This window comes from Narcine bancroftii, chromosome 11, assembly GCF_036971445.1.
Source record: "Narcine bancroftii isolate sNarBan1 chromosome 11, sNarBan1.hap1, whole genome shotgun sequence".
In the NCBI taxonomy this organism is placed as follows: domain Eukaryota; kingdom Metazoa; phylum Chordata; class Chondrichthyes; order Torpediniformes; family Narcinidae; genus Narcine; species Narcine bancroftii.
Window position 1 is genome coordinate 13,286,734 of NC_091479.1, and position 20,583 is coordinate 13,307,316.

The 20,583-nt window shown below is 45.2% G+C and overlaps 1 protein-coding gene across 28 annotated transcripts in view; it reads left to right on the forward strand.

Moving 5' to 3' along the window:
* The window catches only part of LOC138745528 (CUGBP Elav-like family member 4), a 692,803-nt gene that overhangs the window by 494,430 nt on the left and 177,790 nt on the right, over positions 1-20,583 (forward strand). For 8 of the 28 annotated variants that reach the window (XM_069902641.1, XM_069902634.1, XM_069902646.1 and 5 more), the window contains exon 4: positions 3,021-3,047. The exons of the other annotated variants lie outside the window; for them this stretch is intronic. In XM_069902641.1, the coding sequence (XP_069758742.1) occupies positions 3,021-3,047 (27 nt within the window). The remainder of the gene's footprint in view (positions 1-3,020; positions 3,048-20,583) is intronic. 28 annotated transcript variants of the gene reach the window in all.

Sequence of the window (20,583 nt, forward strand, 5' to 3'; positions counted from 1 at the left end):
GTGTCAGTGCCATTAGACCTGCACCCACCAGGTTCAGGAACAGATGCCTCCCCCTCCGCCATCAGACTCCTAAACGACAAACTCAATCAGGGACTCGTTTAAGGACTTCTACTTTACACAATTTTTATTATTGAATATTTATCTTCTTTATTGCACAGTTTATTTGCACTTCTTTCTTGTTTACATTTCTCTCTTTTACATACATATCTTTTCTTCAGCTCTCCTGATCAGTGGTAATTCTGCCTTGCCCGCAGGAAAAAGAATCTTAGGGTTGTATGTGATGTCATGTATGTACTCTGACAATAAGTTGGAAATTTGAACAAGGATTCGGCCAGGGAGTTCTTTTATTGGCTAGCATAGATATAATAGGACAAATAGCTTCTTTCCTTCAGCTGAATTGATATCCTTGGCCACAAAGTTGGATCAAGTCAAGTTTATTGTCATTTGATTGTACAAGTACAACCTGATGAAACAGCCTTCTCCAGTCCTTGGTGCAAAACACACAACCAAGCATAATTTACATACAGACAAACAATACATATGCAGGACAAATATTTTATCTATACAAATAAATACTGTTTTCTGCATATGAAGGCCTCGGATGGTCAGTGTCAACAGTTCCTTTGGTTGTTCAGTGTTCTTACTGCCCGTTGGAAGAAGATAGATTGTTTTTAAAGTCTCATGGTCTAATTTTGGGCATTATTCCATTTCTAGGCTCGAGTATCAAGGACTAACTGTTTTCAATTTGATTTAATTCCATCTAAAACCAAATTGACGTGGAGCTTTTACAAGTTTCTAGTTCATTTCTTGAACCAAATGTCAGGCCCATCACAACTTGTTTCCAGGAAGCCTAGACATGTGCATTCAGCCGAGAATGATCTGCTTGGGTTCCTGGGCAAATCACCAACAATAGAGGGCTGTGCTAGGATATCCTGACTTATCGATGCTTCTTGGTGTGAGTGCGCCTCCTCCTGGATATCCAAGAAGTAGATTTGAAATTTATGGTCATGTGTACAAAACGCACTGAAAAGCTTTACTCTGCATGCTATCCGGGTAAGTCAACCCACACTGAAGGATGGCAGGTAGAGCAATAATAAAACAAAAGTGCATTGTTCAATGTTATATGGAGAAAAATGCAGTTAAAACAGTCCAAGATATCTCTGGAGGGACTTTCTTTTGCTTCTCTTTCTCTTGTTGTTAAGGGCACCGGGCAATGCTCAAGGCAACTTTGTTTGACAAAAGTTGAAGTATAATATATACAGTAAAACCCCTGGCATCCAGCACCTATGGCGATTGGTAAAGGCCAGATAAGTGTATTTTCCAGTTGCTTAAGTCTTACAATGTCTAACTAATACACCTGCATTAAGAATAAACAGTTTAAAAGACCAAAAAAAAACTACTGTACTTACACTAAACAAACTTCACTTGCATGAATATATAAACCTTAAAGCATTTCACTTTATTTTCAGACACATTTAACTGTCGCTGCATCTGCAGGTTCCTCCCCCTCCATGGAGCTGCCCGAAAGACAGTTATAGATAATTAAGCCCCCATCCCCCAAGTTTACAGATAAAGCTTCTGACCGGGGCAACTCTTATTAAGCAGGGGATAAGGAGACATTTTAAGAGAGTCATCCAACAGCAAACGGCATCAACCAGCTCTTCATCTCGGGCGACGCCATTGCTGTTTCACACAATGCCAACGCACTCCGCTGGCCGAATATTTACTCCCATTTTCATGTGCTACTTCTGAGAACATATACTTTTACGATTTTTTTTAACCTATTACTTTAAATCTAAATTTTAGACATACAGCACAGTAACAGGCCCTTTTGGCCCAAGATCCCATGCCGCCATGCAGCAACCCCCCTCCCCCTCCATGTATGTTTCAGAGGATGGGAGGAAACCGGAGCCTCCGGGGAAAACCCATACAGACATGAGGAGAACGTACAAAATCCTTACAGACAGCGTGGAATTCGAGCCCTCATCCTGATTGCTGTTAGGCCATGATGCTAACTGATTCATTTTAAGCTAATTAATATTTTTTTTTATTTTTATTTATTTTCCTCAATTTTTTTTGCTAGTTGCTTGAACCTACCGATGGCTTGAATTCCAAATACCAGAGGTTTTGTTGGACATTACATTTTTAGATTCTGTGACAATAAAGGGAACCTTGAACTATGAGGTTGGCACATTTGCAATTGAATTCTCGCTGCTTTAAATAGCCCTTTAAAGTGACGTGGATGTTGGAAGAGGGGAAAAACTTCCGCATTTGCTAGTGACACCAAACCTTGGAGGTCTGACAGACTGTGGTGATGGCGCCAACCAACTGCAGCAGGTCACGGATGGACCAGCAAGGGAAAGATGGAATCTAACACAGGAAAATGTAAGATGATACTTTGCGGCCGGAGGGATCGGAGGAGGAGACGATGCAGAATGCAAATTGTGGTTGCGATGCTCGTGGTGATGAACAAGGTTTGCTGGGCCCCCACCGCCCAGGCCGTGCCCTCTTCCCTCTGCTATCACCGGGACGTGACGGGATCTTAATCTTCAGCACCGTGACCTGGATTCAAATCTGCTGCTGTCTGTTCGAAATTTGAACATTCTCTCCGTGGGATTCCACCAGGTTCTCCGGTTTCCTCGCACAACCCTGAGACGTACTGCGTCAGGAGTTTATTTGGTCACATGTGTATAATTGGGTGGCACAGGCTCAAGGTCCTGAAGGGTTTTTTACCCTTGCTGTAACTTTTAAAAAAAGGTACTGCATACAGAGTAATGCAAAACTTTGTAAATCCACAGTAATCCCTCAATAATATTACTGGGCTGATTACCACGCTTAAGGGAGGATGCAAAGTTCCTGTGAAGATGCAGAAGTTTATCGGAATGTTTCCATGGGCAAGGAATCTTAGCCACAAAGTTAGGACGAGACGGTTGGGTGGCATGGTTGGTATTGCGGTTAGCGCAACTCCTTTACAGCCACAGCGATCGGGACTAGGGTTAAAATCCTGCTCTGTCTGTAAGGAGTTTGTATGTTCTCCTCGTGTCTGCGTTCCTCCCACCCTACAAAATGTAATGGGGGTGTAGGTTAACGGGGTATAATTTGGGTGGCACAGACTCATGGGCCAGAATGGCCTGTTTCTGTGCTGTAGGTCTAAATTTTTTAAAAATTAAATTTAAAATTCAGTTTGTTTTCCTTCAAGCAAATGAAGTTGTGGCAAGACTTCAAGAGATGTACATGATGATGAGTGGTTCGAGAGGATAAACAAAATGCCAAACAGATTTACGAACACAAGAACGTTAGAAGCAGGAGCAGGAGTCGGTCATCTGGCCCATCGAGCCCGCTCCACCATTCAATGAGATCGTGGCTCATCTCCACCTGTCCGTCTGCCGGTTAATTCCCCTACCATGTAAAAATCGATCCAACCTTGTCTGAAGTATATTTACTGGGGTCACCTCCACTGCTTCAGTGGGCAGCGAATTCCACAGATTCACCGTCCTCTGCAAATAGCAGTTCCTCCTCATCTCTGTCCTAGGGGAGGTTGTCGTTTTGGGCAAGAAAGGCAGAGGTGATGAAGGAAGGGCATTTTCATGCTGCCTAAGTACTCGATGCCTCCACAGTTGTAGAAGCAGCAAGGAACCGTGGTTTTCAAAGAAAATTAGATTAGGAACTTGGACGAAATCAACTCAGGGCTCTGAGATGGAGTGAAAGAATGGGGGCTGAATCGATTGGGCTTCAGAAAGCCAGTGCAGAGCCAACAGCTCAATAATCTGTGCCTCAATTAATCTATGGATTTATAAAAGTCGTAACAAAATGTTTCTGAAAGAAATAGCAATATAGATCCATTATAGCTATTGCATGTCTAACTACAATTAACCGTACCTCCCCTCCACCCCTCCCCTGAGGAAGAGTAGGAAAAATATAAAAAGAATGAAGCGCAAGTAAACTTTGTAGTTCGGCCTCTCAATTATCCATCCTTGACCCAGTTATATTTGGTGGCACCACCCCAACCAGCCCTCTGCTCCACCAATGCCATTGTTATCAAAATCATTACGATCTCAGATTAACAAGCCACCCACCATTAATCTTCGTTTGGACTACCCACTTGGCTCCAAAAGACTTTCAACTTTGCACCGCATCTCCTGGTCCTGGATTCCCCCGGCTGAAGATAGCCACCCAGCGAGTTATCCATCAGTCAGCTCCCCATCTTGCAGAGTTAGAACAGTGGTTAGCGCCATGCCTTTCCAGCGCCAGCGATTGGAACCGGGGTTCGAATCCGCGTCTGCGTGGGCTTTCCCGCGGGGGCTCTGCTTTCGCCCCACTGGGGGTGTCAGTTAATTGGGTGTAAATTAACTGACTCCATGGCTGAAATGGCCTGTTGCGGTGATGTATGTCGAAATTTAAGTTGAGAAATTGAAAAATAAAATCCCTTTCAGATCTTAACTGAGTTTGTCTACTTAAACATCCATTGATTCACTGGAGCAGAGAGCATTTTGTGTTAGAATGAGAACCAAGCTACCCAGATCTCTTGTTGTTAGGAGATTACAAAGGAGCAATGGTTAAATGTTCCCATTGGAGTGAACATTAGATGGAGATCAGTTCGAACAAGCCCTTTTATTTTTCTTGTAAGCCCCAACTTCATATTGCTGCAAATAATTTCAGCACTAATTTTGATCTTTGGCACAAGGCTGGATGTGGTAACGCTGTGGTTAATTTAGAGAAAGAATATCCTAAAAACTGGGTTATTGACCCAGAGTCAAGAGTTTAAATCTCACCAGGCCAGATGGAAAAATTAAATTCAGTTTTAAACTCTTAGGTAGTGTAAGGTAAAACATCATGAGATGGGAATGTGTAGGGAGTTACCCTGTACAGGGCTGTAACAAGAAGGGGAGGTGTCCTTGTACTCCTGTTAGGTAAAACATCATGAGATGGGAATGTACAGGGCTGTAACAAGATGTGAATGCATCCTTGTACTTACAAGATAAGAGAGACATTGATGGATTGAGAGGCAGGAAGCTAGCAGGGAAAGGATAGCAACGGTTTTAGTCATTGGACAAGTAATGATATGATGATGTTCTAAGCATGTATCCAAGGGTATAAAAAATCACCATTTTGGTGATAACGGCAGAATGCATTCTCCGACTAACATGTTTAGTCGCAAGTGTTACAATCCGGTAATAAAGAACAAAGAACCCTGATTTCGACTCAGCCTGGTGTTTGTCTCACTCATTCATGAACAAAGCAGACCTAACAGTAGGCACACAGACATAAGAAAAATGTGTCATGCCTTCGGAGCGGCCCATCTGTACCCCTCCCCTGGATCCAGAAAAGCTAGATAACTTAACTCCCTGACAACCTCTTTTTTTTTCACTCGTTTTAATCTTGAGCTATCTTGTTTGCTTGCGCTTTATTCTTTTTATATTTTTCCTACTCTTCCTCAGGGGAGGGGTGGAGGGGAGGTACGGTTAATTGTAGTTAGACAAGCAATAGCTATAATGGACGTATATTGCTATTTCTTTCAGAAACGTTTTGTTACGACTTGTAGTGAGGTCACTATGGCCACGGCTAGGTGAAAGCTCTTGGTTATACCCCAAGGCTGCAGCTCGAATCCGCAGGAGAAGAAAAAGACATTCCCGCCAGTAGAGTGTATTCGACCCTGAGTTTATTCAGTGGCAGGTCTGCCTTTTATAGTCAGGTCGGCCGTATCACCACCAGGGCGTGGCTTGAGCGGGCCGGCTGCCGATTGGTTACCTCGGATGCCCTGGACCTGGATAGGGCCCCCTGCGAACCACTGGTGGTGATTGGCCAGTTGCACCGTTCTGCCGGCAGCCTATGGAAACGGATGTTTCAGCCCGCACAATACTTTGCCGGTCGCCGCCTTTGACGGCCATTTTCTGCGTCGGCCCGAGTTGCAGGCTGCTACAAGCTCCCGTTTTAATAAAATGGGATTATCACTGTGAGGGATACTATAGACAGGAGGGACCGAATGGTCACAGTTAACATTTTACACAAGCACCATTACAAGTCACAAGCCCAGCGATAATTCGACAGCGAATTTACTTGGAGACCAGTGCCAGGGTCTTGGAAGCTTCGTGGAGGCCGCCCAGTTCGAGTCTCGCCTGCAAAAGGACCAGGAGAGTTATGACCACAGCTCGTGTGGATGGGCATTTCTTCAAAGGCAACACAAGGAGAATTAGTGAGCCTGTAGCACCCACAACTCCGCTCTTCCCATCAGTTCATCATTAATTCTGGGCATCAAATTTCAAATTGAATTTGAAAATCTGAACTTCTATGTAACTTTCTAGATTTTGGCCTGGATTGTATTGGTTCGACTCTCTCTCTCTCTCTCTCTCTCTCTCTCTCTCTCTCTCTCGCTGTCACACACACACACATACAGTGTTAAGGATAATTTGAGTTAAGACTATAGTTTAAGAATAACAAATAAAATCAGTGATTTAAAATTAAACACTGTCTGGTTCATCGTCTACTGTAATGCTCGGATTGGAACACTTTGCAATGTTTGACTTGAAAATTTGTCAATTAAAAAAAATGTCATGTATTTGAGGGCGGTAAAATTTAGGTTGTTGTGAAGTAGATTTCCATTGGTCAGTACAACATCTGGGCTAAAGGGTCTGTCCTCTGCAATGATGTTCTGTGTTCTTGTAGCATGAAAGAAACCTTCAGGTATAGATCATGAGTGACAGAAGAGAATTAATAAAAGGGGTGACACGGCTGGCGTAGCGATTAGCGCAATGCTGTAATAGCTCCAGCGATCGGGACCAGGGTTCGAATCCCACGCTGTCTGTAAGGAGTTCTCCCTAAGTCTGTGTGAGTTTTCCCTGGTTTCCTTCCACCATCCAAACATGGACTGTGAGGCTGTAAGGTCGATTGGGCAACGTGGACTCGTGGGCCTAAAGGGCCTGTTACTGTGCTGTGTGTCTAAGTTTAAAATTTATTTTTAATTAGATTAATTTGGCATCATGTGGGTCCGGACGTTGTGTGCCAAAGGGTCTGTTTCTGTGCTATATCGTTCAGTGTTCTTTACCTAACTTAGCAATGGCCCAATCATACCTTTGCACATGCTTTACAATCTTCTGAACCAGTGCCTTTATGATAATCTAGAATTTCACATTAAGGCAGATGCTGTTGGGAATTCTTTGACGAGAATGAGATCATAGTGAGAGGTTAAAGTCATGACATGAAACACACAGAAAATTACCCTGCAGCAGTAATGAAAAATGCAATTAATAGTCAACAAGCAGACTACATCTTCAAACTATATTTTATCAGTTGGTGACCAGTGCCCAATGTATTTTTTCAATCTCATGCAGTTATCTAATTGCATTGATTTTATGTGAGAGCAGAATGTTAAGAAAATGCAGGTTGTCACCTGAAGTTGGATAAACAATCACAGGCATGACTGAGGGTATTTTGAGATGAGTTTAGATCGTTCATGGGTTTGGATTTCAGGGCTAGTGAGCCACGTGGAATCATACTCTGCAGACAGCTGCCTGGAGATGATCTTGTGTCTGTGAATTACTTGGGAGGCTTTTTAAATAACTTAGAGATGCAAGATTCAAATGACAGAAGAGACTTTACTTACTGATGCCTCCCACCATCACACCTCACATACACCCCACAGTGGTGCCCTACAGCTACTGCAGTGAGAAGGGTGCATTCTTATGCGGTTACAAAACAGTTCACATTATCCTGACTATAAAACAGATGATTCCTCATCTACCCTCCACCTTTTCCCCACGATTTCAGAGCAACGCCTCTGAGAAACAAAGTCACATAAAGGGACTTGCACTTTAAGATGTTCGGACCTGTGGGGACCGGAGGCACAACGCTCACCCACTGGGTCTAACCACCCCAGTTCCACTGCCGTTGGCTGTGTACAGGCTTTAAACAGCCTGTTCAAGGTGGTTTTATTTAAAATCCTGCGATCGCGGGGTCTGGGCTCAAGATGGCAACACCTTTGATCGGCAGCAGCCATGGGGTGGGGGTGGGGGGAGGGTTGCAGACTCTGGGAAGCAGAGGCCTGATGCAGGGCACCAGAAAACTGGGAGACCCCCTCCCCTCCATTTGAGAAGCAGAAGCAGAGGAGATGGTGACTACAGTGGCGAGGGTGAAGAACACACAGACAGCAGTGGAATTGCTGTCAAAGGACTCACTCCAGGCTGTGGACAGCTGGGAACTGGCTTGAGATTGGCTGAAGGGGGCACCAGATATTGGAACCGGAAAGCAAGAGGGCGCTGAAGGTCACAATTGTGACGGAGGTTCAGATCTGATGGTTTCAACTGGAGTCCGTGTGGCTGCAGAAGAAGAGCAAATCCACAGGCATTCAATGACTCGGGGGGTGGGGGGGGCGTGGGGGGGTGGGGTGGGAGACTCTCTTTTGCTTCTCTTTCTCTGACTGAAAGAGGTTCCAGACTCTCTCAGGAATGAAAGCATTGACCCAGTCATGCCCTCTTAGGATCTTACATAAGATCACCCCTCTTTCTTCTAAACTCCAAAGTATCCAGATCTAACTTTTTAGCCTTCTGTATGGGCTATTTGCATCCTTGCAAATTTCTACAGGTGAACCGTAGAGAGCATTCTTACTGGTTGCATCACTGTCTGGTATTGAGGTACAAATGCATAGGACAGGAAAAGACTAGAGAGAGTTGTGAACCCAGCCAACACCATCGGGGAAGTCCATTACGGACACCTGCAGGAGGCAGTGTCTTAAGAAAGCAACCTCTCTCCTCAAAGACCCCCATCACCAACCAGGCCGTGTCCTCTTCACACGGCTACCATCAGGAAGGTGGTACAGGAGCCCGAAGACGAGCATCCAACGGAACAGAAACAGCTTCACCCCTGCCCCCCACCTGCCATCAGATTCCTGAATGGACAATGAACCACAGACACTGCCTCACATGCTGTTCTTTTGCGCTAGTTTATTTATTTTTTAAAAATATATAACTTATAGCAATATTTGCACCTGAGATGCTGTCGCAAAACAAGAAATTCTGTGACATGTTCATGGCAATAAATTCAAATCCTGTATGTTAAATTGTCTGCAGCCTTGTTCACACCCTGAACATTTACAAAAGGGGCTGGAAAAGGGTTAAAGGCAAACAGCTGCAATTGTTTGCCAAATAAATAACTCGGGGAAACCTATTTGCTGATGTCAACCTTCCTTTGTTAGGTTGTACATTGCTCTCAAGCATATGTACAATGTAGGAGCAGGTCAAACAAGCTGTACATAAGATAAGGGCTGATCTGATTGTAACCTCAACTCTCCAGCCCTGTCTAACTCAATCACCTCACACCCCCTTCCAGTGAGCATGAGGAACTGCTCGCACTAACCATCCGAGGCACTGATATTTTATAAGCAATATGCATTCATTTATTTTTAGTTATGTATTGTAGGGGTGTGATGTCTGGTGGGGTGCTGCCTGTTTGCAGCGAGGACCAGAGAACGCTGTTACGTCGGGTTGTACTTGTGCAATCAGAGTTCTTACGGATCTACCTACCCCCTATCTGAAAAGCAGACAGACTCCGCTTCCACTGCCCTAGAAGGAAAAAATATTCTCAAATGTCATAGCCCTCGAAGAGAAAAACATGATTAAGAAAAAGAATCCATTGCACTTATTTATATTTTTTGAACTGTCCACCAGTGGAAGATTTTCTGCTCATTGTATATGGCAAATACAGCAGCCAGCCTCTTCCCCACCTGAGTTTCTCTTCAAGTTCTGGAAGAGGACTTGAACCCATGACCATAAAGGTTCGAAGGTTCCTTTTATTGTCACGTCATAATACATTAAAAATGTATTGTACATGATATACTCTTGTTGGTCTTAAGGTAAACAAAGAGTCACCCTGAACCTTGCCCGGTGCCCCTAACGATAGGAGAAAGAGAAGCAAAAGAGAGTCCCTTCAGGGACACTGAGTGTCCGTGGATTCGCCTCCAGCCCCTCTGTACTGCACAGTCTCCAGTTCAAACCATCAGCCACCTGAGCTCCAGATCCAAACCTCCATTAGGATCAGGAAGCCTTCAGCGCCCGAGGCCCTTCAGGAGCCCTCCTTGCCCTCAGACCCCCCTCAAATTCCGGTTCTGCTACCTGGTCCCCATGAGCCAGTCTCCAGCAGCCCACAGCCCGTGTGGGCCCTTCAGCCCTGGAGCCTCTTGCTGGTCCGCTGCCATGGACACCTTCCTCGAGGTGTCGGCTCCGAAGCATCTCCTTCTCGATAAGGAGTGTTCTCCCTGTTCCTTGTGCCCTGCACTGGTCTACCATTCCCCTGAAGTCTGCAACCCCTCATGGTATGTTTTCTAGCACAGGAGCTGCTGAGGTTGCAGGATTAAAATAAAACATAGTCGGCTCCTTTAATAGACTGTTAAAACCTGTACTGAGCTGATAGTATTAAATGTGGGCGGTAGGACCCTGTGGAGCAACTCTGGCTCTCTGCTCCTTGCTCTCCTGGGTCTTCACCAGCGACAAACTGCCATAAAAACAGGTCTAGTAGCACCATATTTTTTTTAACCTTACAGCCACGTTGGCTTTAATCTTCTCTCACAACTCTCGCCATGTAATTTTACTAGTGTTGCATTTTGGAAGGACGAAAGGACATACACAGTAAATGGTCGGGCACTGAGGGGTGCTGTAGAACAGAGGGATCTGGGAATGCAGATACATAAGTGGCTCCACAGGTAAAGAGGGTTGTAAAGAGAGCTTTTGGCATCTTGGCCTTCATAAATTAAAATATTGAGTACAGGAGTTGGGATGTTATGGTAAAGTTGAATAAGACATTGCTGAGGCCAAATTTGGAGTATTGTGTGCAGTTTTGCTCATCTAACTACAGGAAGGATATCAATAAGATGGAAAGAGACCAGAGAAGATTTACTTGGATGTTGCCCAGACTTCAGACACTGAGTTACAGGGAAAGGTTAAACAGGTTAGGAATTTATTCCCTGGAGCGTAGAAGAGTGAGAGGAGATTTGATGGAGGTATTTAAAATTATGAAAGGGGCAGACAGAGTAAATGTAGACAGGCTTTTTCCACTAAAAGGGCAAGTGAGATACAAACCAGAGGACATGGGTTCAGGGTGAAAGCGGAAATGTTCAGAGGGAACTTCTTTACTCAGAGTGGTGGGAGTGTGGAGCGAGTGGCCAGCTGAAGTGGTGAAGGCGGGCTCGATTTTAACATTTAAGAAGAATTTGGATAGGTACGTGGATGGGAGAGGTACAGAGGGCTATGGGCAGGGTGCAGGTCAGTGGAAGAAGGGGAAAAAAAATGGTTCGGCACAAACTAGAGGGGACAAGGTGGGCTATTTCTGTGCTGCAATTGGTCTATGGTTCTAGTGGTGGTATGCTCTCAGTAAATGAGGTCCACTGCAGCCTGGGCTCGATGCTGTTGGAAGGAGTCACCAGGACCACTCCTGTCATGTATAAAAAAACAGTCAGTCTACGTCATCAAGGAAGGCACATAGGACTATATCTTGTCACCCTGCAGACTTAGGGCATCATGACTTGGATATCTCTTGTCCTTCCTTCACTGTGTCTGGGACAAAAATCCCTCCCCAGACCGCTGGACCCAGAAGATTTCGCTTGAAGGATTCCCAACATTTTTTGAAGGCTACCCACCACATATTTCTCGCATGGGCTGGTGAGACTCAGCAGGCCATGCAGCATCCAGGAGATGTAAAGGGTAACTAACGTTTGGGGCCTAAGCCCTTCAAAGCCTTGGGCCTGAAGTGTCAGTTACCCTTTACTTCCTATAGACACAGCGTGACCTGCTGAGTTTCTCCAGCACTTTTGTGTATTGCACAACAACCACAAGGTCTGCAGACGATTGAGTTAAGTTGATTGTCACTTGATCACATAAGTACAACCCGCTGAAACAATGTTCTCCAGTCCTCACGGAAGCACTCATCCAGATATTACACGCACACAGACGACCAATACATAGGCAGGGCAAGTATTCATATGTACAAATAAATAAATATTGTTTTGTGAATATATGAGAGTCTCAGAGGGTTCCTTTGGTCATTCAGCCCACGGGAAGAAGCTTTTCCTCCGCCTGCTGGTGCTGGCTCCGGTCCTCCCGTATCTCTTCCCCGACGGGAGCAGCTTAAAGACCTTGTCCTCGACCCTTCTTCAGGCAATGATGCCGGTAAGTCAGGTTTCCTGTTTCCCTGTACCATCCTTACAGGCAGCACCAAAAGCGCTCCAGAAATACCCTGCGGGCTGAAAAGCACAGCCAGCCCCCGTCCTGAAAACTTTGTGAGAGGTGCCCTTCCCTTCCTTCAATGCTTCACTACTTCTTAGAAACTTCCACCATCTTTCATCGGCCAATAATTGTGTATTTGTGTCCAGCTTAAAGATCGTGTTCTATGGCGAGCTCGCCACTGGCCACCGAGACAGAGGTGCACCAAAGAAGAGGTACAAGGACTGCCTAAAGAAAGCTCTTGGTGCCTGCCCCATTGACCACCGCCAGTGGGCTGATCTCGCCTCCAACCGTGCATCTTGGCGCCTCACAGTTCAGCGGGCAGCAACCTCCTTTGAAGAAGACCGCAGAGCCCACCTCACCGACAAAGGAGGAAAAACCCAACACCCAACCCCAACCCACCAATTTTCCTTCGCAGCCGCTGCAACCGTGCCTACCTGTCCCGCATCGGACTTGTCAGCCACAAACGAGCCTACAGCTGACGTGGACATTACCCCTCCATAAATCTTCATCCGCGAAGCCAAGCCAAAGAAAAGAGAAAGAAAAGAAAATAGTTCAACTTTTTTAAAAAAGTTGTAGCTAATCCATAACTTTGAATGGTGGAGGGCAGTGGGGGGGGGGGGTTCACATGTCTGAATTGACTGTTGTTCTTTGTGCTGATTGATTTTGATCCTTGGAGAAGGATTCGTTCAAGACTAGATGAGATTCAGACACCTCTGGGACTGAATATAACCTTGGGTGACCTTGGAGCAGACAGGACAAATAAAAACTGATGAAAGTCTCACCCAGCACGCTTGAAAAAGTTGCTAATTGCATTTCAGGTACTATATATTGAAGACTGGGGTGTGGAGGATCAGGTACACATTCAGATTGCCTTCTGTCTCTGGGGTTACAAAACGTTAAACCTTGCTGCGGGAATGTAAATCCTTTGAGAAATTATTGCAGACGTTAAATGTGGCCAAAGCAGTTGCTAGTGAATCCTTCATTCCTTGATTTCGTCTGTCCTGATGGGGTGGTGCCACTGTTACAGCGCCAGCGAGCCGTCTGTAACGAAGTTTGTGCGTTGGACCCTGTGTCTGCGTTGGTTTTCCTCCTGGTGCTCCGGTTTCCTTCATCCTTTCAAAATGTCCCGAGATTGTAGGTTAACTGGGGTATTTGGGGAGGACGGGAAGGTGCTGTTACCATGCTATATGTCTAAATAAGAATCACAGATCTGTGCATTTATAACTGTTGATTTTTGTTAGATGATAGTTAAACAGACCCTTCAACCAATCTAACCTAAGGCCAGAGCCAAGAGGGGGTATTGCCCCTCCCCCCCATGAGTTATTGTGCCTGCCGCAACCACAGCACTAGTCTCCACGTGATATGAGCAGCACGTTTATCTGTTGGAGGGAGGGGCGCACAGAGGAGGTTCATGTTCATGGCAGGTAGGCACCACCACCCCCCACCCACCCCAGCTGAGAGAGTTTTCGAGCATCAGAGTGTTCCCCCCCCCCAACGGTTACCCTAGTGCCCCCGCCCCCCTGATCAGACTTGTTCTGACGCCCACCCTGATCTAATCTCTGCTGATCGTCAATTTTCATTCATCTCATTTTATTCTTCCCTAATAAATAATTCCAGGTTCTCTCATTCACCTAAACTCAAGGAGAAATGTACAGCAGGCAAGTAAATGACTGACCTTGGATTATAAAATGCACCATTCTTATCTATTTATTTATTCTAAAAATTATTTACAGCACGGTAGAAGCCGATTCCGGCCATTTAAACCTATGCCGCCCAATTACATAAAATTAGCCTACAACCCCATGGGAAACCAACCAGAAGAAGTCCACGCAGACATGGGGAGAGGTACAAACTCCTCACAGACGCCCTCAGATTCTAACGCAGGTCGCCGCACTGTCACAGCGCCGAGCTACCCGTGTCAACGATCCTGCTTTCAGGATTCTTATGCTTCATTCCAAGCATGCACCTTTTTTGGAAAGGGGTGCAGTGTGGCCAGTCTATCATACACATCTCAGTCATGAAGCAAATTTACGGCCCAAAGCATCCATCATCCATTTCCCTTCCATGTTGCTGCCTTCAGCATTTCAGTTTTTATTTGCTCTGGATTTTCGCATCTGCAAACTCAGAACTACGGGTCTGTTATTATTCACTGGATTGGATTTAATCTCACCTGCCACTTTACTCTTGCATATCTCCTTGCTGTAAACATCTTCGGGCTGATTAAAGGTTAATTGCTGTCAGTGCAGTGGTTGCCGATGGATTTTCTGACTATGGAACAGAAAATGCTGGAATGAACTTGCACTCTTCATTTCCATTTCAAAGCTCTTGGTGTAATGGCACTGATGTGCTTTCTGTCTCCTCCTTGGCCTGCATGTACAAAGCCCAGCCATTCTCCATCTTTCTTCAGCTGTGGCTTCCTCAAGACTCTGCTCAACATTTACGGGGCCCCCTTCCCTGTGAAGCAGTCAAGTTCAGTTGGTTTCTTCCGTACTTCTTGCCTACCGACTACATAAAGAGCATGAAGAATATCTTATAATGTCAGTCTGTGGCTCCACTTAAATATGCCCCATCGAGAATGGCTGAATTGTAGATGCGTGTGTGTGTTTGTTGCGTCCATGTTGTATGTGTGTGTGTGTGTAAATGTGTGTGTGTGTGAACGTGTACATGTGTGTGTGAGTGTATGTGTGTGTGTGTGAGTGTACATATGTGTGAGAGAGAGTGTGTGTACGTGGGTATGTGTGCATATATGTATAAAATCTTCACCAAACTAGTCACAGTTATTTTGAAAGAAGTTGCATTGCCAGTTTAATTGTGTATCCATTAAGTAGTCCGTTATTGTCCATTAATCAAACTCAGTATGTGGAAGCTGGCAAAATGCAAATGGCCATGTTATTCCTCATGACAACAATATTTCAGTCTTACAACAGAGAAACCAAAGTTGCAGATGCAACTGAGCGAACAAAGAATTCTGGAGGAACCCAGCAGGTCACACCCCCTCCATGTGTAGACATGGAAATATCATATGATAAAGGTCTCAGACCCGAAATATTGACCGACCACTTCTACCCATGGATACTGTCTGACCTGCTGAGATCCTCCAGCAATTATTTTTTTGCTCTGGTATGTCAGATTCCACTTGCAGTCCAAAAGCTTCCTGAGGGATACGGTGGGATGCTTGGAGTTTTGATAATTTTTCTCCCAGAAAGGATTTTGAAAAGTATTAGAAGCTAAATGCATAATTAAGGCATCGAAGTCAATTCAAATTTATTATCATCTGATTGTAAAAGTACTACCCGGCGACACAGCGTTCTCCAGTCCTCAGTGCAAAACACGCAGACACACAACCAGACATAACACCCATGCAGACAAACAACACATATGCAGAACAAGTATTCATAGATACGAATAAATAAATAATTATTGTTCATGAGCACGAAAGTCTCGGATGGTTAGTGTGAGCAAATCGTTTGGTCGTTCACCATTCTCACTACTCATGGGAAGAAGCTGCTCCTCAGCCAGGTGGTGCTGGCTCTGATCCTCTTGGATCTCTTCCCCGATAGCAGCAGAAGCTGAAAGATGCTGTGTGCAGGGTGGAAGGGGCTCCTCAATTATTTTGTGACATCTTGTGGGCACACAACGTCTCCTCGCTTGTCAGGAAGACGCAGCAGCGACTGCATTTCCTGAGAAGAATGAGGCGGGCAAGGCAACCCGCCGCCATCACGTCAACCTTCTACAGAAGCTCTAACGAGAGCGTCCTAGCCGGCTGCACCACAGTGCTGAGGAGAAACGGATCAGAGGTCAATCCACAAGAGTGGGAGAGAGAATCAATGGGGTCTCCCTCCTCCACCCCCCTCCCCCCAACATGGCATCGACGTGATCTACCGGGATCGTTGTCTGAAGAGGGCGCGCAAAATCATTGAGGACCCCACACACATCTTTCAGCTGTTTCCATCGCTAAAGAGATCCAGGAGGATCAGAGCCAGCGCCACCAGGCTGAGGACCAGCTTCTTCCCTCGGGCAGTGAGGATGCTGAACGACCAAAGGAACTGCTCACACTCACCCTCTGAGACTCTCATATCCACAAAGCGATATTTATTTGTACACAAGAATATTTGTTTTTTATATGTATTCTTTGCGTGTCTGTGTGTTTTGCACTGAGAATCACAGAACGCTGCTTCGTCAGGGTATACTTGTACAATCACATGAGAATAAACTTGCACTCATCCAGGGAAAGTGGAAAGAATTCCATCACTCTCCTGCCTTGTAACTACGAAACCAGGGGTGTACTTCTCATTTCTTTTATCTTGCTTTTCCTTCCCATTACACTTAGTTTCAAAGCTACTTTCTGGGCTTGATATATGTGTTGGGCAGCATTCTGTGCTGTGAGAAACGTGATCGGCTGCAGACGCTGAGATTGGAGTAACTTGGCTGGTCTATTCATCATCTGTGGGAGACGAAGATATGTCGCCGATGTTTGGGGCCTGATCCCTTCTTAAGGAAAAATCAGATAAGGCAGAAGCCGAATCTATCAGAAAGTCTCAAAATTCAAACAATGGGGGAGGAATCCAGACCAACAAAAGCATGTAGTAAGAGACTAGGTAGAATTCATCATTCAGTGTGAAAAGGAGACAGGGAATGGAGAGATGATGGGGGAATTGGAGGGGTGGGGGTGGTTAAAGAAAGCTAGAGAAGTTGATATTAATGTCATCCAGTTGGAGGGTGCCCAGTCAGAAGATGAGGTGTTGTTCCTCCAATTTACGGGTGGTCTCAGTTTGGCAGTGCATGAAACCAAGGGCAGACACGTCGGCAAGGGAATGCGACGGAGAATTGAAATGGGTGGCCTCTAGGAGATCCACACTATTGCAGCGGACAGAGCCAAGGTGCTCAACAAAGCAATCTCCCCGTCTGCATCCAGTCTCTCCGATGTAGAGCACCGGATGCAGGTTCATAAGTGAAATGATACTTCACTCTGTTTGGGGCCCCAAATGGTTGCCACCACAGCATCATCTGACCAAACTGTGCCCAAGGCTTTGCTTATTCTCCTTCAAGCAAACAAGCCTATGAAGAACAAAAAAAAAGGTGTTCTTACTTTGTAACAACCAGCAAAGAGTAAGTATTTATGCAGTAAGTAGATATTGAAACTGATATGCAGTATGCACTCAATGTAGAAGTTAATTTACTACTGTGAAGAGAAGTGGTGAACAAATGGAGATTCTCAAATACAGGAGCCATCAATTCAATAGCAAAATGCAGGGAATGGAAGCCCGTTGATGGAAATTAACTGTAAAAGAAATCCCAATTGTTTACAGCAGCGTTAATGGTAGCTCTCACTCCATGAAAGATTCATTGTGTTCTGTCCATTCATCTCATGGGGTCTTGTGGACTCACTAACCGCTAGTAAAAAGAGACAATAATTTTTCTCCACAATGATATCCGGAAGCATCAAACTTCCGCATTGCTTGGGCATCTAAGAGCTGCCGTTATGGTTTCCACCAGGCAGCAGGATGTCACCAATCAGTAATGGGCAGGCAGGATCGACTGCCAGCCTCCCGATATTCAGGATAATGAACAGTCGTGAGGAGATAATACCATGTACGGCCATTCTCCAGCAGACCCTGCAGTAAAAAAGATCAAACGCAAGGAGGAAATTGGTGTCAGGGATTGACTCTGGCTGAGTTCTCTATTTAATAATGTTTTCTAAATGTTTGCAGTGGTTACCTTTGTATTAGTTTATGCTCTGAGTTCCTGTGGTGATACGTCCACCAGCCGACTGCAGGGGGCGATCTCTGCACCTGCAGGAAGACCACCTAAGGGGCTGACTCCACCTGGCCGGCTGTCAATCAGCCGACCGGAATATAGACCTGAGCCGGCCCCTCCTGAGCCAGTCACACGGGGAGCCACCAAGGCACGAACTGGTCTTCAGACTTTTACGGGAATCAAGCCTGTGGTGCAGTCTTTCGAGTTCTGAGCTTGCTTGCTCAGCGCACCACAGTTCCTCCGGCATTTCTGTACTTTTACTACAATCACAGCGTTCTGCAGACTTTCGTGTTTTACTTCATGCAAGCAGGAGATTCTGCAGGGGCTGAAGCAGGCTGAAAGGGAGCTCTGAGTGGAATTGTTTATTTAAAGACGTTTCTAGTTTGAATGGTTGAGTAATGCTAATGCCGTTGCAAGATATTGGCTGAAGAACGCTTGATCTGAATTTTCATTTCCTTACCACATCGAAGGAGGCCACTCCATTCTGGTTCACGGAGAAATCTTCTCTCCCCCACCGACTGATTTTTAAAATTTTAAATTCAGACCTGTAGGACAATAACAGACCCTTCCGGCCCATGAGCTTGTGCCATCCAATTACACCCATTTGGCCTACAACCCCCTACGTTTTGGAGGGCGGGGTGGAAAGCAGAGTACCCAGAGGAAGCCCGTGCAAGCACATGCACACTCCTGGCAGGCAGCACCGGATTTGAACCCGGGTCGCTGGTATTGTGATAGCGATCTCTCCTCCCCATATCTTCAGCCGTAAGGCCAACGAGGGGCAATTCACCCAGAACCTTGCATGCCTTCGGGAAGAACCCAGGGCGCACAAAGCAAATTCACATCACGGGAGAACATGCAAACTCTACACAGAAAGCAGACTGTTGAAGGTGAAAGCCAGCAGCTGTAGTAATTGTGCTACATTCCATGTCTCATATTTTGTTATGCAGTCTGGTATAAACAAAGAAGTATATCCTTGTTACATATGAAGTGATCTACGTGCTTACATAGACTAATGTATAACTCATAGTGATATCTACACTTGCAGTTATATACATACAAGTGGTATTTATTCGCTACTAAAGGTTATAATTGTCATTGATTTTTTAGGAAATAGTTAGATATGAGAACAACATTGCCATTAGAGGATTTCAAGATCTGAATCAGAACTCCTGCACTGCAGCCAGTATTTGAAGGAACTGTACAACTGTACTGGTGAGGCCGCATCTGGAGTGCGGCATGCAGTTCTGGTCTCCTAAATTGAAGGAGGATGTATTGACTTTAGAGGCGGTGCTGAGGTGGTTCACCAGTGTGATAGTACAGATTCTATCACCAATGTGTCTATGTACAGATGGTAGTGTAGGATGACTGTGATTGGCTGAGAGCGTAGCCACACCTACTGGGAGGTCTTAAAGGATTGCTCCTAGCCAGACCAGGTCATTCTGGACTGGTCGACCTACTTGTGATACGCTCCAGTCTTTAAATTAATAAAAGCCTTGATTTGGATCAACAGGTCTTCGGTTCTTTCGACACGCATTACAACCAGGTTGATTCCAGAGGGGGGGTAGCTTATGAGGAGAGACTGAGTCGTTGGGGACTGTACTCACTGGAATTTAGAAGAATGAGAGGGGATCTTATAGAAATGTATAAAATTATGAAAGGCATAGACGAGATAGAGGGTGGGCAAGTTGTTTCCATTGGAGCAGGAGACCAGAACTAGGGGACATAAGCTCTGGAATCAAGATTTAGGAAGGAGATGAGGAGGACCTACTTTTCCCAGAGGGTGGTGATTCTCTGGAATTCGCCACCCATTGAAGCAGTGGAGGCGACCTCAGTAAATAAATTTAAGACAAAGTTAATTAGTTTTTTTTAAAGTAGGGGAATTATGGGGGAAAAAGAAGGTCGGTGGAGATGATCCTTTCATCAGATCAGTCATGATCTCATTAAATGGTGGAAAAGGTTCGACGGGCCAGATGGTTGACTCCTTCTCCGATTTCTAATGTTCTTTTGAAGGAAGCTTTGCTCGTAACAAGGACATAGGTATAGGCATTCATACTAATGCAAAATGAGCACTGACAGTTGGGTATGTATTAACATGAAAGATGCTTATAGAAACATAGAGTATATGTGCAGGAGAAGGCCATTCAGCCCTTTGAGTCTACTCCAACATTCAACGTGATCAAAGCTGATCTCTTGACATTCCTGCTTTCTCTCTATGGCCCTTGTTCTCTTTACCCATAAGGGCAATGACTAACGCCATTTTGAATATATCTAATGAACTGGCCTCAACAACTTTCTGTGGCGGGGAGTTCTACAAGTTCACAACTTTCTGAACTAACAGGTCTCACCTCATCTCAGTCATCAATGGCTGGCCCTTTAGGCTGAGACTGTGACCTCTTGTTCCGAGAATATGTTTTAAAATGTTGACTGGGAGAGAGAAGCAAGTTGCATTCCTTTCTTTCTTATTTTCAATTTGACAAGGCTAGAGCTGATAAGATCCTCCTTATTTGTCATTAGTAAAAAGAATATTAACCATTGAGTAAGGGACATGACCCTGATTAATGAATTCCAAGAGAATTTGAAGAAACGTGCACTTATATGGAGCAGTCTGTTAAATTGT